Source organism: Liolophura sinensis, chromosome 6 (assembly GCF_032854445.1).
Source record: "Liolophura sinensis isolate JHLJ2023 chromosome 6, CUHK_Ljap_v2, whole genome shotgun sequence".
NCBI lineage: Eukaryota > Metazoa > Mollusca > Polyplacophora > Chitonida > Chitonidae > Liolophura > Liolophura sinensis.
This window is the reverse complement of record NC_088300.1, coordinates 812,735-839,511: the sequence shown is the minus strand read 5'-3', so window position 1 is coordinate 839,511 and position 26,777 is coordinate 812,735. Positions and strand designations below refer to the sequence as shown.

At 41.9% G+C, this 26,777-nt stretch overlaps 1 protein-coding gene across 1 annotated transcript; it reads left to right on the top strand.

Annotated features, from left to right (window-relative positions):
- On the top strand, positions 1–26,777 carry LOC135468507 (equilibrative nucleoside transporter 3-like). The gene is made up of 14 exons (XM_064746794.1): positions 1–140; positions 1,752–1,814; positions 2,281–2,362; positions 2,921–3,084; positions 5,838–5,932; positions 7,628–7,678; positions 8,279–8,364; positions 10,425–10,571; positions 10,893–10,929; positions 12,651–12,790; positions 15,689–15,803; positions 17,036–17,121; positions 19,603–19,805; positions 24,197–26,777. The coding sequence occupies exons 2-14, from the start codon at positions 1,756–1,758 to the stop codon at positions 24,285–24,287; spliced, it is 1,356 nt and encodes a 451-aa protein (XP_064602864.1). The 5' UTR covers positions 1–140; positions 1,752–1,755; the 3' UTR covers positions 24,288–26,777.

The window sequence follows — 26,777 nt, the reverse complement described above, 5'->3', positions numbered from 1 at the left end:
CATGTAGATGTGTAACTAACCACTTGTCAAAGTTGCCGAAAAAAAATTAAGTTGACGAACGATGATAGAGTTACGAAATATTGAGACATATGATGCCAGAATGAATGCTTGATTTCACTGGTAGAGGACTTCATACTTACGTGAGTGACTGAAAATTAGCTCAGGTTTCGCTTTACCTGGCTACTCCAGCTCAAGCTTCACTTTACTAGTTTCAACTCCTGTCAGTGTAGCCCAGTGAATTAGACATTGTTTGCTAACTAGCGTAATGTATGCTAACGATATAACTTTCGCATACAACAGTCAGTTACAGACCTGTCCGCGGTCTCTCCATGTACTCGTTTTCAATGCTTAGGGTCCTAGACCGCCAGACTTATAAAATTCTATCATCCTAACAGACGATGCTTGTACAAGCTTGCCTCAGAAATTTGTTCTTGCAGTCAGTAAATGGTGTTCATTTCGATATATGACATTAACAGAGCTGTGTTAAAAGCTCTATATGTAACTTGAATTATCTGAAGATGTTGAGATGTACGTAGATAAACTACAAGTTGATAGTTTGGGATTTACTACATGTAGCAGTATGGGATCTGACAGTGTCTGGTGTTCATAAGCCTGTAATTAATATACATGTATCACTTCTCCTGTTATTGTGTATTCCTCTCCAGTCATACACTGGAAGGTCTGCTAACAACCTACGGGTGGTTGTGGGTTGCCTCTGGCTGTGCCAGGCTTCCTCCCTCCATAAAGCTGGCTTTGCACACCAAGTGAAATATTTGTGAGTCAAAAACACCAGTCAAATATATTAATAAGTAGAATATGATTAAAGACTGCAGACATGCATTTATTTACCATTTCAGTAGAACCAACACACTTTACTTACGCAAAAACAGCAGTGAGAACAGCGCCCAAGTGAATTTGTGTGGTTTTCAACTGTCTAAATAATAAGACATCTAATGAAGCTTGAGTCATGCAGTACCATGAACATATTCAGGTTCTAGTAGCTCTAAAACTTCCAGCCGTGAAAACATGATATGTTGGCACCTTCTTCACGTACATCTAGTTGTGCCTGCAACCAGAGTTCCAGACTCAGCATGAGTCGCCAGGTTTCCAGAGCTTAGGTTCTAAATTATGCATATAGAACTGAGGTGACCCTTTTTGTATTTACAGATTCTGTGAACTAGTTGTGTGATACTCCTGCATGAAAGTACACATCATAATGACAGAGGGACAGTGATGTAAAAAAAAAAAAAACATTTACAAGAATCTGAAGATTTGTAATCTTCAAATGATTAGTTTATAGGAATGAAACATGATTTGACTCTCCAAAGTGTGAGAGAAAGTTAACTAAAATGGATAAATTATATAGATTTGTTCACAGTTTGTACATCAGTTTTGTATACTATCTGGAGGCATAAAGTTATCAAATAATTTAATACTGCAGCTGTGGATGTATTTTTATATCCAGCAGGACCAAAGATTCATCTGCACCATGGTTTTAGCATGTGTGTGTGTGGAAGGAGGAGGAAGGATGTGTAGTGACTGAGTGTCTTCAAGACACCCTATTCTGACAAAATTAAGATTGTAGAGATGGGGAAAACAGGAGAAGAAGCTGGAAATGATTCCAAAATTACTGTTATTGTAATTCCATTTTACTTTGAAAGAAGTTGACTCACCTGTTGTTCCAGGCACACAAAATCAGGTGATGTGTACTTGTGAACAATGATTATAAATTATATCTCCTTCTGTTTTAGTAAAATGGAGGATGAGAGGAAGGACTCTTTGTTAGCACGTGTGCGTTATATTCCACCTGACAGGTAATAAAGCTATTGCTGGAGTTACTGTCCTCTTTATTCACTCATAGAGTCATGCAAGCAGTTATGGAAAACAGCAAACACAGGAACTCTTTATTTCAAGCCAAAACTTGTTTTAACAGAGTGTTGACTTCTCTTTGAATTCAGTTGACAACTATTTTCAATAGATTTAGCAATTTTCTAACATACCTCCAGAAACCTGAACATCAAAACCGGAAAGTTGTAAACAAAGCGTAGTCAGATTGGAAAATCATCAAGGTTCGGGCCGTTCCATTTTTGTCATGAAGTAGGCGGTGTAGATTGTGCTTTCAGATTATCTCGTTTCTTCCAAATCGAACAGCTTTGACATTCTGCACATTGAAAGATAAAATTAATTTACATATTGGTCAGGCTATTAAGTTAAAAGGTTAAGAGTTCACAACCATGAATTAGGTCTGTGAATGTTGCCAGGTCTACCTTTCTCTTACAGGTGCCATACAGTGTATTTAATCTTCTACCTTCTGGGCGTGGGATCACTATTGCCATGGAATTTTTTCATAACTGCTAAACAAGTAAGTCGTTGGTGTTGTGTATTAAAGGTATTTAACCCTTCAGTAAAAAATGTCTGCGCAAAGGATCAGTATTTTCCTGCACTGTTGGCTTCTCTTTGAATTCATGTGTTTGTCATGTGGGTGCCAAAGAAAAACTAAAATAAGAGTTTTTAGGGGAATTTGTAGGTCCTGAAGACACATACATGTGTAGCTTTAATCACATTATTTCCTACTTCTGCAATGTGATGTATGCTGGTGAGTAGTGGAAATCCACGGCTTGCTTTGTCAAGTAATTCCATATTTCCAGTTTGTAAAATTCAGTCTATCCTTTTTGTCAGAGCTATAGCTAAACATAACATGTTTTTGTGTACAAAAATTGCTTTGTTAAATAATTATCTTTCTGATACAAGCTTAATATTTTTCTCGTACGTTATATGCAGTTAACATTTTTTTTCATATTTCACACCAAATAAATGTGTACATCTTACGTGAAGAGTCAGATTTAATTTTTGAGTTTCATTTCGGGTAATATTATCATTAATCCTTTTGTGCTGACGAGGATGTTGTGTGTTCTGTTAGTATTTTCAGTTCAAGTTAAGGAACACCAGCTTGCCTGTAGACTACATCCACCATGACGAGGAAGTCAGCACAGATCTACAGGCATCCTTCGAGGCTTACATTGCCATTGCCAGCACCGTCCCCAACTTAATCTTCATCTTGCTGAATGCCATGCTTGTAAACCTGTAAGTAGGACACTATCAAATGTCACATGTAAATAATCATTAAACTCACCACACTGCTGATGCTTTAATTAGCCACTCGTTTTATATTTCTGTACTTTATGTAACATATCCAACTATAATTTTACACTGTACATATCACGCATATGGTGTCCATGCATGTGGTGTGAAATGTTCAACGTTGACATGCATGTGGTGTGAAATGTTCAACGTTGGCATGCATGTGATGTGAAATGTTCAATGTTGACAAGCATGTGGTGTGAAATGTTCATCGTTGACAAGCATGTGGTGTGAAATGTTCAACGTTGACAAGCATGTGATGTCCATGTGTGAAATATTCAAGGTTGGCATGCATTTGGTGTTCATGTGTGAAATGTTCAATGTTGACATGCATGTGGTGTGAAATGTTCAGTGTTGACACGCATGTGGTGATCATGTGTGAAATGTTCAATGTTGACAAGCATGTGGTGTTCATGTGTGAAAGGTTAAACAGTAACATGCATGTGGTGTTCGTGTGTGAAATGTTCAACATTGACAAGCATGTGGTGTTCGTGTGTGAAATGTTCAACATTGACAAGCATGTGGTGTTCATGTGTGAAAAGTTCAACATTGACATGCATGTGGTGATCATGTGAAATGTTCAATGTTGACAAACATGTGGTGTTCATGTGTGAAAGGTTCAACGTTGACAAGCATGTGATGTCCATGTGTGAAATATCCATGTAGACATGCATGTGGTGTTCATGATTTTTTTTTTTTTTTTTTTTTTTTTTTTTTTTTTTGATTGGTGTTTTACGCCGTACTCAAGAATATTTCACTCATACGACGGCGGCCAGCATTATGGTGGGTGGAAACCGGGCAGAGCCCGGAGGAAACCCACGACCATCCGCAGGTTGCTGACAGACCTTCTCACGTACGGCCGGAGAGGAAGCCAGCATGAGCTGGACTTGAACTCACAGCGACCGCATTGGTGAGAGACTCCTGGGTCATTACGCTGCGCTAGCGCTTTAACCGACTGAGCCACGGAGGCCCCTGGTGTTCATGTGTGAAATGTTAAACATTGACATGCATGTGGTGATCATGTGTTAATTGTTCAAGGTTGGCAAGCATTTGGTGTTCATGTGTGAAATGTTCGATGTTGACATGCATCTGGTGTGAAATGGTCATCGTGGACAGGCATGTGGTGTCAAATGTTCAACGTTGACAAGCATGTGATGTCCATGTGTGAAATATCCAATGTTGACATGCATGTGGTGTTCATGTGTGAAATGTTCAATGTTGACATGCATGTGGTGTGAAATGTTCAGTGTTGAAATGCATGTGGTGTTCATGTGTGAAAAGTTCAACATTGACATGCACGTGGTGATCGTGTGTGAAATGTTCAACATTGACAAACATGTGGTGATAGTGTGAAATGTTCAACATTGACAAGCATGTGGTGTTCATGTGGGAAAAGTTCAACATTGACATGCATGTGGTGTTCATGTGTGAAATGTTCAACATTGACAAGCATGTGGTGTTCATGTGTGAAAAGTTCAACATTGACATGCATGTGGTGATCATGTGAAATGTTCAATGTTGACAAGCATGTGGTGTTCATGTGTGAAAGGTTCAACAATGACATGCATGTGGTGTTCGTGTGTGAAAGGTTCAACAATGACATGCATGTGGTGTTCGTGTGTGAAATGTTCAACGTTGACAAACATGTGGTGATAGTGTGAAATGTTCAACATTGACAAACATGTGGTGTTCATGTGGGAAAAGTTCAAGATTGACATGCTTGTGGTGTTCGTGTGTGAAAGGTTCAACCTTGACAAGCATGTGGTGTTCATGTGTGAAATGTTAAATGTTGACATGCATGTGGTGTTCATGTGTGAAATGTTAAATGTTGACATGCATGTGGTGTTCATGTGTGAAATGTTAAACATTGACATGCATGTGGTGATCATGTGTTAATTGTTCAACGTTGGCATGTATGTGGTGTTTGTTTGTGAAATGTTAAATGTTGACATGCATGTGGTGTTTGTGTGTGAAATGTGAAATGTTGACATGCATGTGGTGTTCATGTGTGAAATATTAAATGTTGACATGCATGTGGTGTTCATGTGTGAAATATCCAGTGTTGACATGCATGTGGTGTTCATGTGTGAAATGTTAAACATTGACATGCATGTGGTGATCATGTGTTAATTGTTCAACGTTGGCATGTATGTGGTGTTCGTTTGTGAAATGTTAAATGTTGACATGCATGTGGTGTTTGTGTGTGAAATGTTAAATGTTGACAGTGTGTAATGCCAAAATAGTAAATATCTTACAGTCTAGGCCAAGGAGATCTGTTACCTGTGTTTTGATTTACATATAAGATTTATTCATCACTAGGATTTTATGGGGTGCGTGCTTTTGCAGAGTAAAAACATGGCCTTCAGTTCACAGAAATTAAAACAAATTACCTGGACATAAGTTTCTGTAACTGTGGGCTGATCATTTGAATATATATTTAAAAATGCAATCAAACTTAAATATTGACAGTGAAACTTAGTCCAGACCTGACCAAAATGATACCAGATGTTGATCGATACATTTCTATGATCTATGGGTTTCTAAAGACCAAAAATATCCTTGATGTCTTGCGTTCCCGCTCTGCAAACCCACATCAATGTTATGTTCTTATGCTTCATGGATTACCTGTTTTTGATGAGGTATGATCATATTACCTGGATACTAATCACTGTGTGTTGATGTTATTTGTCTTGCAGAATCCCGCTGAAGGTGAGGATGGTGGGGTCACTGATGGTAATGATGACAATGTTCTGTCTCACAGATGGAATGGTTTTTGTCAACACAGATGAGTGTGAGTTACATTAAAATGGCATAGATTTATGTAAATGTTAATATTTAATTCATTTCTCCTGGGTGTCAAAGAAAGGTTACCTTCTACTTTAAACATGTTGCATTGCATCTGTAAATGATAAAGTGCCGTTCACACAGTGGCAATTGTTTGTTATACTCATCTGTTTCATATGGTTTGTGCTTTTCACTAAAATCAATTGATTAATTCACATGCTTTTAATTTTCTTTGGAAGATTGTTTTACAAACCAATAATTTAATTTTCCTGAGATTACGTTTGTAAGGCGCAATCTGATTGGTCAAATCTTTGCATTTATACTCTAATAAACTGAAAAAACGAAGCCACGCCCACATAGGACTACTTTTTCCAAGAACAGAACTAAAAGAGACTGAAGACACACCATGTAAAATGACAAACATAACACTAAATGTATTTACTTTCTTCTGAATTATCTTCACATTCATTAACCTTGCAAATTCTTTGGATAGTCTACGAGAAATTAAGACTGTTAAACAGCCATACCTACCTCAGTAATGACCACACAGTGGCACAGACACAGACAGTCTTGTGCGAGTGCGAGTGACATAACCAAAACAAGCACAGCAGTTTTATGTTTATACCCCAATAAACTCCAACTGGGGGCCTCCGTGGCTCAGTTGGTTAGCACACTAGCTCAACGTAATGACCAAAGAGTCTCTCACCAATGCGGTCCCTGTGAGTTTAAGTCCAGCTCATGCTGTCTTCCTCTCCGGTCGTACATGGGAAGGTCTGCCAGCAACCTGCGGATGGTTGTGGGTTTCCCCAGGCTCTGCCCGGTTTCCACCCACCATAATATTCTTGAGTATGGTGTAAAACACCAATCAAATAAATAAAATAATAAATAAACTTTCTAATGGATGTCTAAAATGCACACTGTTGTTCTTGGAAATCAGTAAGATTTAGATAGTGAGACATATGTCACAATTACACGCGTTTTGCAAGCGGCATTGTGAAGTCAACTGTGTACACACTCCCACATATCCTCAGTGTGCAACAACAGCAGTCCGTTACTCACAGCGCAAACGTCTTGTCACCTAGGAAACTGGTCTCAAAATAAGAAAAATGATTTCACAGCCTAAGTGTCAAGTTATTCGTGATTCTTTTTGAAACGATCCACAGATGTAAAGTTTCTCTCATCAGCCTCTTTTTTAAGCGGGTCATACAAAAGGTTGCACATCGGTTATTTCATTTATGCCCCAATAAACCTAACAAATATTACAGTCAATACATATGTGGTGCATACAAAAGTTTGCACAGCGGTTATTTCATTTGTACCCCAATAAACCTAACAAATATTACAGTCAATATTTATGTGGTGCATACAAAAGTTTGCACAGTAGTTTTTATACCCCAGTAAACCTAAAAAATATTACAGTCAGTACTGCACTGTCATACAAAAGTTTGCAAGGTATTTTTTTTTTTGGTTTATACCCCAATAAACCCCAAAAAATATTACAGTCAATACTTACGCGGTGCATACAAGAGTTTGCACAGTGGTTTTACACCCAATAAACCTTAAAAAAAAACTACAGTCAATCCTTAATTAATATTGTGTTGAACAGAATTACGTCAAATGTAAATATAGTATTACTGGTAGGTACAATGTGTTCTCTCTCAGCTTTGACCATTTATCATAAGGTTCCTGTTTGTTTTTACAGGGCAGACAGATTTCTTCATTTTAACTCTTGTAACAGTTGCCATAACAAGTGGTGAGTAATCTAATGGAGGAGTATGAATAAGTGAATTGACTGTTATAAAGTACTCTGGCTAGGAAGGAATTGTGTCAATTTGCTTTCAGTGTGGGTAGTTTTTATTCCATCTATCCAGAAAACTAGTGTTGGCATGAGCCAAGCTACTCTTTTTGTGAGTTATGAACTATTACAATCTAACTGTTGATCTAGCGTTTAATGAAGTTTATCATTCAAATTCAACTTCCACTGGTTTTGGAGAGTTTTTTAGTGGAGAACATTCATTCAAATGTTGGATGTATGTAAGATATTTGTGCATGATTTTAAGTTTATATGATTTAGGTCTAGTTGAAAAAGAAAAGCTAAATTCACATCACATAAGAATAATGATGTGTGGTTGTTGCATTCAAGCCGAAAGTCCTCTTACCACTTGTATGTCTAGATATATATATAGTATCTGTGGTTGTTGCATTCAAGCAGAAAGTCCTCTTACCACTTGTATGTCTAGATATATATGGTATGTGTGGTTGTTGCATTCAGACAGAAAGTCCTCTTACCACTTTTACGCGTAGATATATATAGTATGTGTGGCTGTTGACTCATGGCAGAACTTTGTTATAGGTGCTACATCTGTGATGTGTGGGGCATTGTTTGGGCTGTCTGGGCAGTTCCCTGCCAGTTACACTCAGGCAGCTATGAGTGGTCAGGTAGGTGTACAGTGTAGGTGCTACATCTGTGATGTGAAGGGCATTGTTTGGGCTGTCTGGGCAGTTCCCAGGCAGTTACACTCAGGCAGCTATGAGTGATCAGGTAGGTGTACAGTGTAGTTGCTACATCTGTGATGTGAGGGGCATTGTTTGGGCTGTCTGGGCAGTTCCCAGGCAGTTACACTGAGACAGCTATGAGTGGTCAGGTAGGTGTACAGTGTAGGTGCTACACCTGTGTTGTGTGGGGCATTGTTTGGGCTGTCTGGGCAGTTCCCTGCCAGTTACACTCAGGCAGCTATGAGTGGTCAGGTAGGTGTACTGTGTAGTTGCTACATCTGTGATGTGTGGGGTATTGTTCGGGGTGTCTGGGCAGTTCCCAGCCAGGTACACTGAGACAGCTATGAGTGGTCAGGTAGGTGTACATTGTAGGTGCTACATCTGTGATGTGTGGGGCATTGTTTGGGCTATCTGGGCAGTTCCCAGGCAGTTACACTCAGGCAGCTATGAGTGGTCAGGTAGGTGTACTGTGTAGTTGGTACATCTGTGATGTGGGGGAGTGGGGGGGACATTGTTTGGGCTGTCTGGGCAGTTCCCAGCCAGTTACACTCAGGCAGCTATGAGTGGTCAGGTAGGTGTACAGTGTAGGTGCTACATCTGTGTTGTGTGGGGCATTGTTCGGGGTGTCTGGGCAGTTCCCAGCCAGGTACACTCAGACAGCTATGAATGGTCAGGTAGGTGTACTGTGTAGGTGCTACATCTGTGTTGTGTGGGGCATTTGTTGGGCTGTCTTGGCAGTTCCCAGGCAGTTACACTCAGACAGCTATGAGTGGTCAGGTAGGTGTACAGTGTAGGTGCTACATCTGTGTTGTGTGGGGCATTGTTTGGGCTGTCTGGACAGTTCCCTGCCAGTTACACCCAGGCAGCTATGAATGATCAGGTAGGTGTACTGTGTAGGTGCTACATCTGTGATATGAGGGGCATTGTTTGGGCTACCTGGGCAGTTCCCAGGCAGTTACACTCAGGGTGCTATGAGTGGTCAGGTAGGTGTACATTGTAGGTGCTACATCTGTGATGTGGGGGGGGGGGGGCATTGTTTGGGCTGTCTGGACAGTTCCCTGCCAGTTACACTCAGGCAGCTATGAGTGGTCAGGTAGGTGTACTGTGTAGGTGCTACATCTGTGTTGTGTGGGGCATTGTTTGGGCTGTCTTGGCAGTTCCCAGCCAGTTACACTCAGGTAGCTATGAGTGGTCAGGTATGTATACAGTGTAGGTGCTACATCTGTGATGTGTGGGGCATTGTTTGGGCTGTCTGGGCAGTTCCCAGCCATGTACACTCAAGCAGCTATGAGTGGTCAGGTAGGTGTACAGTGTAGGTGGTACATCTGTGATGTGGTGGGGGGGGGGGGGGGGCATTGTTTGGGCTGTCTGGGCAGTTCCCAGCCATGTACACTCAGGGTGCTATGAGTGGTCAGGTAGGTGTACTGTGTAGGTGGTACATCTGTGATGTAGGGGGAGGGCATTGTCTGGGCAGTTCCCAGCCATGTACACTCAGGCAGCTATGAGTGGTCAGGTAGGTGTTACATTGTTGGTGCTACATCTGTGATGTGTGGGGCATTGTTTGGGCTGTCTGGGCAGTTCCCAGGCAGGTACACTCAGACAGCTATGAGTGGTCAGGTAGGTGTACTGTGTAGGTGCTACATCTGTGATGTGGGGGGAGGGGGCATTGTTTGGGCTGGACATTTGAGTGATCAGTAGCTATGAGTGATCAGTTATCTATGTGGTCATAGTTGTGTTAAATTGTTAGTTCTATGGTCACAGGTATTTAAACTGTTGGAAATGTATTTAGTAGGATACTTTCAGAAAATGACTGCTGCTCATTAAGTATTGTTGATCCAGAAAACAGACTTATAAAAGGATGGATGCTGGAAATAAACTGTAAAGCCGCATAACTAAGGTTCTAGCATAGAGTATATCATGAACATTCTCTGACCTCGTTGCCACTGGATTGATTGTTTCACTAATTGACATGTACAGTGATATATGCTAATATTTGTTTGAAGGCTATGGGCGGTACCTTTGCAGCATTGGTCAATGTCCTGTCACTCGGGGTAGGAAGTAGTGTCAGCTCCAGTGCCTTTGGTTTCTTCCTTTCAGCTGTGATTGTGGTCATCCTCTCAGTCTTTGGTTTTGCCTCCTTGTATTTCTTGGTGAGTAACAGGATTATCATCTACCACAGGTTCTGCCACCTAGGGTCCTTAAGATAAGTCCTTAAAATAAATAAGCGTCAGTTGATTCATAGTCTTGTGTTGTGTGAAGCCCCTCTATCAGTCTATAATTCTGGTATGAAAAATTTGTGCAATTTTCCTTGCTGTCTTGTTAAGACAGACCCAGTGTGAAAACTTACATGACTTGTGTGATAATTATCAAACATTATAATGTAATTTCATTGTTTGTCCATAAAAGAGCAATATGGTAAACAGTACACTGTGCAAAGTTTCAGGTAAACAATGACATTTATATTTTGTCAGCAATTCTCCCAGTTCTACATGGGTAAGACATCAACAGGTACATATTCTATTTCTTGCATATTTTTGTGTTTTTGTGCTCTGTGGTGCTCTGGTAGATAATCTAGCCAACACTAGATTAGCCGGCTGAACACCTACGTGACTCACCTTAGCTAGTGTCTGTGTATTTGATTAATGTTTTTTGTTTGCTTCTATCTGGCTTGGTTTCTGAATTTGGAATGTGTGGCTGACTGTTATCTTATAATAGCTTCATGTGCAGTTAATATCAAAGTACTTTAATTTTGCTAAAAGGTTTACAAGGCATTGAGTGACCTTCGCTGTGGGATAAAGGGCTTGATTTTTCACTAACATATGTCAGAAAGCATTATGTTTTAAATAGGTACACCACTGAACTATAGTATCAATTGATCTTTCCATAAAGATAAGTATTTAAACTTAATTGCTCCATGAAAAACCTTTTCTTTCATGACCATGATTTATATGTGTATTAGGTGTGTTACTCAGGTAAAATGATGAAGCACACAGGAAGTAATGAGGGCAGTGTATGTTGAACTGAGCAGTCTGAATGAATGTTGATTTTACTTGAACCAGGATTGTGAAGCAAAGAAAATCTTAGTACACATTAGAAAAAAACAGTCTCATCCATTTAGTGTTTAGAAGATGTATGCTATGCTAATATTTCCACTCAGCATGTTTCTGTTTTCCACTGACAGGGCTATTCCAAGTGTAATGATTTTGAAACCTTACCATTGCATTACAATGATAGCTACATTAAAGGAAAAATTTTCATGCTAAGTGTTTGCTTGACACCATACAGCTTTTGTAAGGCTTATCTCTTCAGATTATTGTATTTTCTCATGACTAACAGCATGTTCTATGTCCATTTCTTACATGCGCATCACTTTGGCATGAATCTGTACTTTTGCTATTAGCCACAGGGGTGGGGTACTGTAGTTAATTCAGATCAGACATACTTTTTTGCTCCAAGTGCATTGTATTTTCATCCTTCCTCAAATAATAACAAATCACTCACACAAATCTATATCCATATCTTATATCGACGCTGTCCATCGTACACTGTCATGACACGAAATCTAAATAAAAGCAATAATGCCAGGGATAAATTAAGTACATTTGATGTGAGTTAAGCCAGCGGTTTCCCTGTGGTTAAGAACAGTCAAGCCACACTGACCGGCAGAGCGTAATCCTGCACTTGATTAGTAATTTCATCCACTTCTTGATTGCTTGGTTTTATTTCTTGTCATGTTTTAGCTGTTTGCATCCATAAAAGGAACCTTAGTGGCAGAAGGGGTTGGCACGCCAGCGGGGCGCAATGACCCAAGAGCCTCCCACCAATGCCCTCACTGTGAGTTCATGTCCAGCTCATAGACGTACGCAACTTGCGGATCGTCATGGGTTTCCCCCAGGCTCTGCCTGGTTTCCTCCCACTTTAATGCTGGCCACCCTCATATAAGTGAAATATTCTTTAGTTTGGCGTTAAGAACCAATTGAATTGAATATATCCATGAAAGCCTACTTTACCACATTTTGTTACAATATGGATGACTTCACGCCAACACTACATTAAGGTTGCCAGGGGAAATGACATGTTATATTGAAAGGTTTATGCCTTATTTGTGATCTTGAAATAGGTCAAAATACTGATTTACATATTATCAAGAGTGTTTTGTTTTTGCTGTTAACTGTTGTTTTAGTCCAGGGTTATCATGAACTCACCTACAATGTATCATGTACATTCAGGTTCCTTAGCACAGTCCATAAACTACGCAGTGTTGGTGGACTCTGATGAGGTGGAGTCTGAGGAGACAGACTACATATCTAATGTAGATGACCATGCTGCTGACAACAATAGCACAGCACTCAAAATTATTCTTAAAAAGGTAAGTTCTCTTTGCAAAATAAGGCAGTCAGTTGTACACCTGATGCAGACAATTGACCCGAAATATACTAACTAATATAAAAGGAATGGCGTTTGTTCATCTGACATGAGAGTTTGTCACTAACTTTCCCAATGCAGTTTCTCCCAACTGTTGAATCATGTAAGTGAAAACTCATCAAGTATGACATTAAACAACAATCAGTTTATCTTGTATGTCGCCCATGTCCCCTGCACATTGTTTCTGCAGTGGTGGGATTACCCGTAAGACAACACTAGTCCAATGTATGTGCATAGAAGGTTTAAAAAGTGCATTAAAAAACCTTTTGTGATGTTGCACAACCGAGGTATCGCAGTTCAAAGTAAGGAAAATGCTTCACATTTAGATCGTTGAAAGCACCGCTTACATCAGCTGAACTCTGTTTGGCGTCTTAATCATATGTGCACAGGGTGCCAGTGACTTGACATACTGTTTCAGCTTATCTTAACATGGCCCGTACCGTGGCCTCATGTCTGCATGGGATACAAGTGACTTGACATTGTGCCTCCGGTTACTCTAACACAGCCCATACCGTGGCCTTATGTCTGCATGGGGTACAAGTGACATGACATCGTGCCTCCGGTTACTCTAACACAGCCCATACCATGGCCTTATGTCTGCATGGGGCACAAGTGACATGACATCGTGCCTTCAGTTACTCTAACACGGCCCATACCGTGGCCTCATGTCTGCATGGGGTACAAGTGAATTGACATCGTGCCTCCATTTACTCTAACACGGCCTATACCGTGGCCTCATGTCTGCATGGGGTACAAGTGAATTGACATCGTGCCTCCATTTACTCTAACATGGCCCATACCGTGGCCTCATGTTTGCATGGGGTACAAGTGACTTGACATCATGCCTCCGGTTACTCGAACACGACCCATACCGTGGCCTCATGTCTACATGGGGTACAAGTGAATAGACATCGTGCCTCCAGTTACTCGAACATGGCCCATACAGTGGCCTCATGTCTGCATGGGGTACAAGTGAATTGACATCGTGCCTCCATTTACTCTAACACGGCCTATACCGTGGCCTCATGTCTGCATGGGGTACAAGTGAATTGACATCGTGCCTCCATTTACTCTAACATGGCCCATACCGTGGCCTCATGTTTGCATGGGGTACAAGTGACTTGACATCATGCCTCCGGTTACTCGAACACGACCCATACCGTGGCCTCATGTCTACATGGGGTACAAGTGAATTGACATCGTGCCTCCAGTTACTCGAACATGGCCCATACAGTGGCCTCATGTCTGCATGGGGTACAAGTGACTTGACATCGTGCCTCCAGTTACTCTAACACGACCCATACCATGGCCTCATGTCTGCATGGGGTACAAGTGACATGACATCGTGCCTTCAGTTACTCTAACACGACCCATACCGTGGCCTCATGTCTGCATGGGGTACAAGTGACATGACATCGTGCCTTCAGTTACTCTAACACGACCCATACCGTGGCCTCATGTCTACATGGGGTACAAGTGAATTGACATTGTGCCTCCATTTACTCTAACACGGCCTATACCGTGGCCTCATGTCTGCATGGGGTACAAGTGAATTGACATCGTGCCTCAATTTACTCTAACATGGCCCATACCGTGGCCTCATGTCTGCATGGGGTACAAGTGACTTGACATCGTGCCTCCAGTTACTCTAACACGACCAATACCGTGGCCTCATGTCTGCATGGGGTACAAGTGACATGACATCGTGCCTTCAGTTACTCTAACACGACCCATACCGTGGCCGCCTGCCTGCATGGGGTACAAGTGAGGTGACATCGTGCCTCCATTTACTCTAACATGGCCCATACCGTGGCCTCATGTTTGCATGGGGTACAAGTGACTTGACATCATGCCTCCGGTTACTCGAACACGACCCATACCGTGGCCTCATGTTTGCATGGGGTACAAGTGACTTGACATCGTGCCTCCAGTTACTCTAACACGACCCATACCGTGGCCTCCTGCCTGCATGGGGTACAAGTGAATTGACGTTGTGCCTCCAGTTACTCTAACATGGCCCATACAGTGGCCTCATGTCTACATGGGGTACAAGTGAATTGACATTGTGCCTCCATTTACTCTAACATGGCCCATACCTTGGCCTTGTGTCTGCATGGGGTACAAGTGAGGTGACATCGTGCCTCCGGTTACTCTAACATGGCCCATACCGTGGCCTTGTGTCTGCATGGGGTACGAGTGAGGTGACATCGTGCCTCCGGTTACTCGAACACGGCCCTTACAGTGGCCTCATGTCTACATGGGGTACAAGTGACATGACATCGTGCCTCCAGTTACTCTAACACGGCCCATACCATGGCCTCATGTCTACATGGGGTACAAGTGAATTGACATCGTGCCTCCATTTACTCTAACATGGCCCATACCGTGGCCTCCTGCCTGCATGGGGTACAAGTGAGGTGACATCGTGCCTCCAGTTACTCTAACACGACCCATACCGTGGCCTCATGTCTGCATGGGGTACAAGTGACTTGACATTGTGCCTCCGGTTACTCTAACATGGCCCATACCGTGGCCTTGTGTCTGCATGGGGTACAAGTGAGGTGACATCATGCCTCCAGTTACTCGAACATGGCCCATACAGTGGCCTCATGTCTGCATGGGGTAGAAGTGAGGTGACATCGTGCCTCTGGTTACTCTAACATGATCCATACTGTGGCCTCGTGTGCATGGGGTACAAGTGACATGACACAGTGCCCTCTAACATGGCCCATACCATGACGTCATAAGTATACAAGCATGTCAGAAAATATGTCCATGGACGTTTAGAGCTGTTACATTAGTTGGTGTCTCTTTTTTTAATGTATTCTGTTTGTTTCCTCAGGTTTGGCCACAAGCGTTTGCAGTGTTTTGGGTATTTACAGTTACCCTGGCCGTATTCCCGGGTATCTGCTCCGCCATAGAGTCAGAGCAGAAATATGGCAATAGTCCTCTTACTAGTATGTTTATCCATGGGTTGGTTCATTTATTTATTTTATTGGTGTGTTACACCATACTCAAGAATATTTCACTTATACGATGGAGGCCAGCATTATGGTGGGAGAAAACCGAGCATAGGCTGGGGGAAACCCACGACCATCCTCAGGTTGCTGGAAGACCTTCCTGCGTACAGCCGGAGAGGAAGCTAGCATGAGCTGGACTGGTTGGTTCATGCTTCTGTTGACTAATACTGTGTGGTTGACCAATACTTTTCAGCTGGCCAGGCTCCAGCTTCGGGAAGCTGTCTTAGACTTACATCAAACCCTAAAGGACCATAAATTTCATCCATGACTGACTTGCCACTCTTCCTGATTCTGAGAGTTCTGTTGGTTTTAGGAAAGAGTTCTGAGGTTTGCTTGGAACATATGATGACATTCTACTGGAAAATTTTCAGCACCAAAAATAATATTTTGTGACATTTATTGATCTCTAAAAATGCACGTTTATGGGCGAAGTTTTAGGTCATTTGGAATAAGTCTAAGACAGTTTTGTCATCCGGGGCCCATTAATGTGCGTTGAGCCATTTCAGTTCCAGGAAACGTTTCTGCACCCAAACTGTTGGTTGCCTGTACTAATCAAGCTCTATTTAAAATAAGAAGTAAATTGCACAAAAACCTGATGGTTTATAACAAAAATTGATTTCACTTGCATACTTAAGGCATCGTTTTGAGTGGCACTTTATAAAATTTCTTTGAATGCCAGAAAATCAGCTGTGACTAGCATTAAGCCCCTCATTATTTCAAGGGAAATAAAATGAGGCCAGGTTGTAGGCTTGCAAAGGACAGCTTAAGTGGCTCATTGGCTTGGCTGGTATTGGATATGTATGTATATATTTGTATAAAACCAGGTTTCATAGTTTACTTTGTCTTATGGTCAGCTAAGATGCATTACTCAACACCCGTTGTAGCATAAACATACAAAAAAATGGTTGACATGGGCTGTCATTAGTAATATTAAATATGATATTTTAAATATTCCATAAATTTCTCACCCTATCTTACAATAACATTTAATGAAAGATGCTGTTGTAAGAAATCCTGGCCAAGTTAAGGAAATAAGATATGTCAAATCATGTATCTGTCAACTTTTTGTTATCTTAAGTGTTTTATAAAGAGCTCAAGCTCTTAATTCATTTTCAGTGATATTTCTTTGGATACATAAGTGATTTTTGGTGAAATGCTGTCTGTTTCAGACGAATACTTCACTCCTGTGGTGTGTTTTGTGCTATTTAATGCTGCGGACTGGAGTGGAAGGATGGTTGCTGGATGGGTTCAGTTGGTAAGTTGACGTGTTTTTGCCTATTCATTGTCAGGGAGTGCTGTGATAGGAGGGTGGCTGTATGGGCTCACTTGGTAAGTTGATGTGTTTTGCATATTCATTGTCAGGGAGTGCTGTGATAGGATGGTTGATGGATGGGCTCAGTTGGTAAGTTGACGTGTTTTGCCCATTCGTTGTCAGGGAGTGCAGTGATAGGATGGTTGCTGGATGGGCTTGGTAAGTTGGTGTGTTTTTGCCTATTCATTGTCAGGGAGTGCTGTGATAGGATGGTTGCTGGATGGGCTCAGTTGGTAAGTTGATGTGTTTTGCCTATTCATTGTCAGGGAGTGCTGTGATAGGAGGGTGGCTGGATGGGCTCAGGTGGTAAGTTGATGTGTTTTGCCTATTCATTGTCAGGGAGTGCAGTGATAGGATGGTTGCTGGATGGGCTTGGTAAGTTGGCATGTTTTTGCCTATTCATTGCCAGGGAGTGCAGTGATAGGATGGTTGCTGGATGGGCTTGGTAAGTTGGCATGTTTTTGCCTATTCATTGCCAGGGAATGCAGTGATAGGATGGTGGCTGGATGGGCTCAGTTGGTAAGTTGGCATGTTTTGGACTATTCAGTGCCAGAGAGCGAAGGGGTTAGAAGGTTACTGGATGAGTTCATTTGGTAAATTGGTGTGTTTTTGACTATTCAGTGCCAGAGAGTGGAGGGGTAGGATGGTTACTGGATGGGTTCATTTGGTCAATTGGTGTGTTTTTGCTTATTCAGTGCCAGAAGGTGGAGGGGTAGGAAGGTTACTGGATGGGTTCATTTGGTAAGTTCGTGTGTTTTGGACTATTCATTGCCAGAGAGTGGAGGGGTTAGAAGGTTACTGGATGAGTTCATTTGGTAAATTGGCGTGTTTTTGCTTATTCAATGCTGAGGAATGCACTAATAGGATGGTGGCTGGATGGGCTCATTTGGTAAGTTGGTGTGTTTTTGCCTATTCAGTGCCAGAGAGTGGAGGGGTAGGAAGGTTACTGGATGGGCTCATTTGGTAAGTTGGTGTGTTTTTGACTATTTATTGCCAGAGAGTGGAGGGATAGGAAGGTTACTGGATGGGTTCATTTGGTAAGTTGGTGTGTTTTTGCCTATTCATTGCCAGAGAGTGGAGGGGTAGGATGGTTGCTGGATGGGTTCATTTGGTAAGTTGGTGTGTTGTTGCCTATTCAGTGCCAGAGAGTGGAGGGGTAGGATGGTTACTGGATGGGTTCAGTTGGTAAGTTGGTGTGTTTTTGCCTATTCATTGCCAGAGAGTGGAGGGGTAGGATGGTTGCTGGATGGGTTCATTTGGTAAATTGGTGTGTTTTGGACTATTCAGTGCCAGAGAGTGGAGGGGTAGGAAGGTTACTGGATGGGTTCATTTGGTAAGTTCGTGTGTTTTGGACTATTCAGTGCCAGAGAGTGGAGGGGTAGGAAGGTTACTGGATGGGTTCATTTGGTAAGTTGGTGTGTTTTTGCCTATTCAGTGCCAGAGAGTGGAGGGGTAGGATGGTTGCTGGATGGGTTCATTTGGTAAGTTGGTGTGTTTTTGCCTCTTCAGTACCAGAAGGTGGAGGGTTAGGATGGTTACTAGATGGGTTCATTTGGTAAGTTGGTGTGTTATAGAACTATTCAGTGCCAGAGAGTGGAAGGGTTAGAAGGTTACTGGATGAGTTCATTTTGTAAATTGGTGTGTTTGTGCTTATTCAGTGCTGAGGAATGCAGTAATAGGATGGTGGCTGGATGGGCTCATTTGGTAAGTTGGTGTGTTTTTGACTATTCAGTGCCAGAGAGTGGAGGGGTAGGAAGGTTACTGGATGGGTTCATTTGGTAAGTTCATGTGTTTTGGACTATTCTGTTCCAGAGAGTGGAGGGGTTAGAAGGTTACTGGATGAGTTCATTTGGTAAATTGGCGTGTTTTTGCTTATTCAGTGCTGAGGAATGCAGTAATAGGATGGTGGCTGGATGGGCTCATTTGGTAAGTTGGTGTGTTTTTGACTATTTAATGCCAAGGAGTGGAGTGTTGATGGTAGGATGACTGCTGGATGAGTTCAGTTGGTAAGTTGGTGTGTTTTTGTCCATTCAGTGCCTGGGACTGGAGTGGTAGGATGGTTGCCGGTGCAAGTTTCCCAGCTTAATAGATCATGTTCAAAAATTCCATGAAATTATTGGTGATTTACTGTAATTTTAAAAAAAATAACTTTTCCCAAATAATGGCCAGGTGGGTCCATTGCTCTTTTGTAATACAATTAATACTGTAATAGGAGTTTACATTACCAGTGTTGTCACAGATCATCATTGCTGAGGAAACAGTGAACAGTAGAATATGTTGTGTTGGCTTTGTAATCATTTTTGAACCATTGATCTTCAGACCTTCATACCAAAGATCATTCCTCTTGAATGTATTTTAGCGATATATTTTTTAATGGCCCTGTGGTGACAGGAATACATGCTGTACGTGACTGTTTGCCAACAGATGAGGAAAGAGAACAGTGTTGGTGTGGTCAGCGTGACTCTTCTCCGTACAGCGCTTATCCCGTTACTGATGCTGTGTAACGCTCACCCAAGGACACATCTACCTGTGATATTTGCTAACGATGCCTTACCTGTCCTCTTCATCATCCTGTTGGCCTTGTCCAATGGTTATGTCAGCACATTGGCTATGATGCAGGCCCCACAGTAAGTCACTTTGTCTACATGGTGTTACCCAAGTATAGAAACATATCCTATCACATTTCATCTGTCCTCAGTGGGCATCATATCTGTCCTCATTGGGCAGCATATCTGTCCTCAGTGGGCAGTGTGTCTGTCCTCAGTGAGCAGTGTGTCTGTGGGCAGTGTGTCTGTCGACAGTGGGCAGCATATCTGTCCTCAGTGGGCATCATATCTGTCCTCATTGGGCAGCATTTCTGTCCTCAGTGGGCACTGTGTCTGTCCTCAGTGAGCAATGTTTCTCTCCTCATTGAGCAGTATGTCTGTCTTCAGTGAGCAGTGTGTCTGTCCTCAGTGAGCAGTGTGTCTGTGTGTCTGTCTTCGCTGAGCAGTGTGTCTGTCTTCAGTGAGCAGTGTGTCTGTCCTCAGTGAGCAGTGTGTCTGTCCTCAGTGAGCTGTGTGTCTGTCTTCGCTGAGCAGTGTGTATGTCCTTAGTGGGCAGTGTGTCTGTTCTCAGTGGGCAACATATCTGTCCTCAGTGGCAGGTGTGCATAGAAGTCATTGTTTCCATATATTGACACCATTTTCTGGGCGAAATTGAGTTTTTCTTGCAGCTGAAGTTGAGGGGTTTTTTTATTTGACCGACCATTTGAGATACTAAAATTGAACATCTTTGTTCTTTACTATCCTCAATTTTAAATTAATTATCACTGCCTATACATGAACTCAAGCTGGCCTCCTAGTTGATACTGCAAACTGATAATCGATGCGCAATGCAGTTATTGTTACATGTATTGCTTGGTACCAGTCTAGTGATGTGTGAAGGCCTGCCCAGAAAGATTACAACCTAGAGCATCAGACTAGACTGACTGAAACTTACATTATGAGCAATTGACATCACTATTAAAAATATTCAGTAGTCATGAATCAAGATAGAATGGTCATGCATTAATGGCTTATGGAATATGTAGTTGTCACTCTCAGCCTGTAAAGGACATTTCAAAAATGACACGCAATCCCCTTCAGGTGTACTAGAAACTAATTTGATTAGTGCATCCAGATGAATGTTCTGTGCATTATTGAAGCTCTCCTGAAATCCTCACTCTCCAAAATGAATGATTCAGTCAACAAATGCATTCAGTCAACATAAGCAGTTCAAAATGAAGTCTGATTTGACTTGTTGATAGAGTACTAATAGTCACATGAAATTTGCCACGAAAATCAGCCACCAGAAATGAGAAAATTAAGTGACCCACAAATGCTAGTGAATTACCCCATGGAGTATTAACTATAATGATCTATTAAAAAACAGCCTTTAATAGCGAATCATTATCGCTAGTTAATGTTCAGCTCTGGCAAAGACGGTTTTAATTTTGCTGCTATACGCCCTTTATCAAACTTCAGACTCCTGAAAATGAAACCTGGAGGCAAACTACATGCTTGCCTTGAAAGGAGCTGAAGATATTAGTGCCACCTGACGTCAGGGGGAGGAAACCCAGGCAGATGGCATGCACTCACATGCAGTCACCTCGCTTTACTCTAATGTCAAAAACAGAATGATCGGGAAACTGAAGTAGGTCAAATTATTTGTGATGATCAACTTGGCAGAAACCAAAGGAGCTTACTATGTATCATGTTTGATTTCATACACCCCTCCACTTCCAAAAATTGCTTTCTTATATCAAATAAATGCAGAGGGTTATGAAAATTTCCATAAAAGGGAGATAATTTGTAACGTATACATGTTGCTTCGGGGAACTTTGGATATGTTCAAATTGAGTTTTGAATATTTCGTGCAAAAAACAACCTCAAATTGAATAAGTATAGCCACTTAATGAGTTTTTTTATTCAATCGATGGACTGAATACCAGCTCGTCAGACGACTTCTATGAACCCCTGTGGTTGGCAGCATATCTCTCCTCAGTAGGCAGCATATCTCTCTCAGTGGGCAACATGTCTGCCCTCAGTGGGCAACATGTCTGCCCTCTGCCCTCAGTGAGCAGCATATCTGACCTCAGTGGGCAGCATATCTCTTCTCAGTGGGCAACATATCTGCCCTCAGTGGCAGCATATCTGTCCTCAGTGTTCAGCATATCTGTCCTCAGTGGGCAGCATATCTCTCCTCAGTAGGCAGCATATCTCTTCTCAGTGGGCAACATGTCTGCCCTCAGTGGGCAGCATATCTCTCCTCAGTGGGCAACATATCTGTCCTCAGTGGGCAGCATATCTCACCTCAGTGGGCAGCATATCTCACCTCAGTGGGCAACATGTCTGTCTTAAGTAGGCAGCATATCTCTCCTCAGTGGGCAACATATCTGTCCTTAGTGGGCAGCATATCTCTCCTCACTGGGCAACATATTTGTCACTTTCATTGTTTTATAGGAACTCTGCACAAATAGCATATCTGTCAGTTTAATTGTTGTATAGGAACTCTGCACACACAGCATATCTGTTACTTTCATTTTGTACAGGAGCTCTGCACACACAGCATCTCTGTCACTGTCATTGTTGCACAGGGACTCTGCACACACAGCATCTCTGTCACTTTCATTGTTGTACAGGAACTCTGCACACAGCATATCTGTCCACTTTCATTGTTGCACAGGAACTCTGCACACACAGCATATCTGTCACTTTCATTGTTGCACAGGAACTCTGCACACAGCATATCTGTCACTTTTATTGTTGTACAGGAACTCTGCACACACAGCATCTCTGTCACTTTCATTGTTGCACAGGAACTCTGCACACAGCATCTCTGTCACTTTCATTGTTGCACAGAAGCTCTGCACACACAGCATATCTGTCACTTTTATTGTTGTACAGGAACTCTGCACACAGCATATCTGTCACTTTTATTGTTGCACAGGAACTCTGCACACACAGCATCTCTGCCACTTTCATTGTTGTACAGGAACTCTGCACACAGCATATCTGTCATTTCATTGTTGTATAGGAACTCTGCACACACAGCATATCTGTCACTTTCATTGTTGTACAGGAACTCTGCACACAGCATCTCTGTCACTTTCATTGTTGCACAGGAACTCTGCACACACAGCATCTCTGTCACTTTCATTGTTGCACAGAAGCTCTGCACACACAGCATATCTGTCACTTTTATTGTTGTACAGGAACTCTGCACACAGCATATCTGTCACTTTCATTGTTGCACAGGAACTCTGCACACAGCATATCTGTCACTTTATTGTTGTACAGGAACTCTGCACACACAGCATCTCTGTGACTTTCATTGTTGTACAGGAACTCTGCACACAGCATATCTGTCATTTTCATTGTTGTATAGGAACTCTGCACACACAGCATATCTGTCACTTTCATTGTTGTATATGAACTCTGCACACAGCATCTCTGTCACTTTCATTGTTGCACAGGAACTCTGCACACAGCATATCTGTCACTTTCATTGTTGTATAGGAAACTCTGCACACACAGCATATCTGTCACTTTCATTGTTGTATATGAACTCTGCACACACAAACATCTCTGTCACTTTCATTGTTGTATATGAACTCTGCACACACAGCATCTCTGTCACTTTCATTGTTGCACAGGACTCTGCACACAGCATATCTGTCACTTTTATTGTTGTACAGGAACTCTGCACACACAGCATCTCTGTCACTTTCATTGTTCACAGGAACTCTGCACACAGCATCTCTGTCACTTTCATTGTTGCACAGGAAATCTGCACACACAGCATATCTGTCACTTTTATTGTTGTACAGGAACTCTGTACACACAGCATCTCTGTCACTTTCATTGTTGCACAGGGAACTCTGCACACACAGCATATCTGGTCACTTTCATTGTTGTACAGGAACTCTGCACACAGCATATCTGTCACTTTTATTGTTGTACATGAACTCTGCACACACAACATATCTGTTACTTTCATTGTTGTATAGGAAACTCTGCTGTAACAACAACAAAGCAGCTGTTTACACTTTGTCCTATGTGTTTACGCTGATCGCTTTGGTGGCCTAATGATTAGAGCGTCTGCCTCAAAGTAGGGAGACCTGGGAATCAAACCCGGGTCGGGTCATACCACAGACTTAATGGCACAAGTAGATGGTACTTGCTTGGCGCTCAACACTGAGAGATTAGAGCAAGGAAACAGGGACTGGTTGGCCCGGTGTCAGTGTAATGTGAATGGGTGGGGTGTCATGCCTGGTGTCTTCGGCATGATACTTCAGCGTCGGCAGCACTTTGGCACCATGGACTCGCACAGTATATGTACACACATTTAACGACTCCTCGTGGTCATATGGAAAATTGTTAGGCGCATTAACACTAAACGTATACATACGTACATGGAGAGCTGCTTAAGCCATATTTCTGCAGGACTGCAATTATTTTTTTTATCTGTTATAATGTTTTCTTGTTTTGTTTTTCAGAAAAATTCCGCCACATTTTGCAGAGCGTACCGGGGCGTGGATGGCTGTGTTCATTGCTGCTGGTCTAGGGCTGGTTCACTCATGTCATTAGGACTTGTCAAGGCTATATGACACTTGCTTCACTCTGTAGCCTCCACTCCTGTGGGCGAGACATTTATACATCTGATACCTCTTTATGCTGAACACCTACCCAGGAAGTGTTTTTACCATGGCCTGACCCAGGGTTGAACAAGGACAGTTGACGCAAACATGTATGATGATAGGACTTGCACTGGAGCAAGGAAGCTAACATGTATCATGCTAGAACCTGCCCTGGAGCAAGGAAGCTGACATGTATGATGCTAGGACCTTTCCAGGAGCAAGGATGCAGATATGCACCATGGTAGGACCAATCCTGGACCAAGCACGCAGACATGTACCTTTGCTAGGACCTGTCCTGGAGCAAGGATGAAGACATGTACCTTTGCTAGGACCTGTCCTGGAGCAAGGATGCAGATGTGTACCATGCTAGGACCTGTCCTTGAGCAAGAACGCAGACATGTACCATGCAAGGATGCAGACATGGAGCAAGGATGCAGACATGTACCATGCTAGGACCTGCCTTGTAGCAAGGATGAAGACATGTACCATGCTATGACCTGTCCTTGAGCAAGCACACAGACATGTACCATGCAAGGATGCAGACATGGAGCAAGGATGCAGACATGTACCAGAATCCTTACATGTTTGGTTATCGATTCTGCTATCTGTCTTGAAGTGCTTAAAATCACTATTACTTGTATCAGAGTAGCTTTAACTGGAACTATTAATATTTTGTTGTACATGAACATTTTTATACCAGATATACATGAAATATCTAGAACACTTAACATTCCGTACCTTTAGCGAGACTGAGTTTGATTCATGATATTGAGGTGTTGTCAGACTGTACAGGTACGTTTACAAAAAGAAAATATTTTGTGTTTGTGCTGTATTGCTGCCTTGTGTTCAAACCCTCAGCTGTGACTTAAAAATTGGTATGTTTAATTTAGTAGTCTATGCATAGACATTGTAAACTGTGATCGTTTTTCTCACATTTTGGTATTAGTGGACTTTCCACCACATTTAGAGCTCAAGCTTGTAGAAGCAGTATTTGCTTGGGACAAATAGCCAATAATCTGCTTGGGACAGTTAGCCAATAATTTGCTTGGGACAGTTAGCCAATAATGTGCTTGAAATACTTAAATCTGGCAACAGCTTTAGACACAACCATTGAACAAGATGGCTTATCATGTAACGTGTTGTCTTAAAAGAGGTAGGTTCTGGAAGAGAGCAGTATGCTCTCATCTTTCACATCTGTATGTGTTCTTTACAGTTGTTCCAGGGTTTATTTCCAAGTTTGTCTAAATTGCAATTGAGTTTGGTCACCCAAGTTTGTGTGGATGTCATGTAACTTCATCTCCCAGTCTGAGTTAAAGCTTTATGTACATGTACTTGTATGTGGAAGAGTGAATGTTGGAAGAAGATTAGATCTGAAAATGGGGAAATATGAGCATGTGTTTTATTGTGGTTCTCATATTCAAAATATTTTATTTTCTGCATTCTGCAGTAGTGAAATTACATCTACATGTATTAATGCCTTCTTTCGTGTGAAAATGTCCAGTAGTTAGGGAAATGTCACATGTTGTAGATCTCTGGATCTAGTTCTCAAGAGTATTGAGATGTGCATATTGCTGAATCACCATGGTTATGGTATATTTACTATTAATATTGATGCTAGTTATCTCTACCTTGAGTGTAACTGTCACCTGTCACAGTTTGTCAAATGGGTGGTCTATCTACATGTACATATATGTCATTGTGCAATGTTTTACCAGGATACCTGGAAAGTTTGAGAGCATAATAACATTATGAGAGACTGGAATTATTGACATGTTTTAAATAAATTTGCGCGGGTCTTTAATAAGATATTTTATTATTGTATATCTTCAATGTTTCTTATCAATGCATCTATAAAATAATATGCTTAAACTTAGTGTGTTTTTGTTATGGTTGCTGGCAAACCTTACCACGTACAGCCAGAGAGGAAGCCAGCATGAGCTGAACTTAACACACAGATACCGCATTCGTTTGAGACTCCTGGGGCATTGCGCTGCACTAACCACTGGGCCACCGAGGCCCCTGCATGTCTAAAGGTCTCTATACGAGTGTTGCACATGTGCACATGAGTGAGGTTTAGGAAATGACCTGTGTCAAGTTGGAGGAAATACGGATGAGGTAGCTCTCTATGGGAACTGAACATGCCTGCCACAGTGCAGAAACAATATCTTTTGATCTTGACCTTGGTCAGTCTTTCCTGATTTTAGAGGTCAGTCTTTCTTTGTGGAAGAATTAATGGAAACTTGGAGGGTTTTATTTTGCACTGATAAAGTTGTATTTGAAAACTGGACAGAAAAGAATATTTTACGGACGTCGAAATTGAGTGAATATTGTGGGTCATATTACTTCACATGTTTGGAGCATATTGGCACAAAAATTCAATTTGGGGATGTGTTGTCAGTGCTTTTGTTCTTGACATTCCGGGCAAAACTGTAGCCTGCAC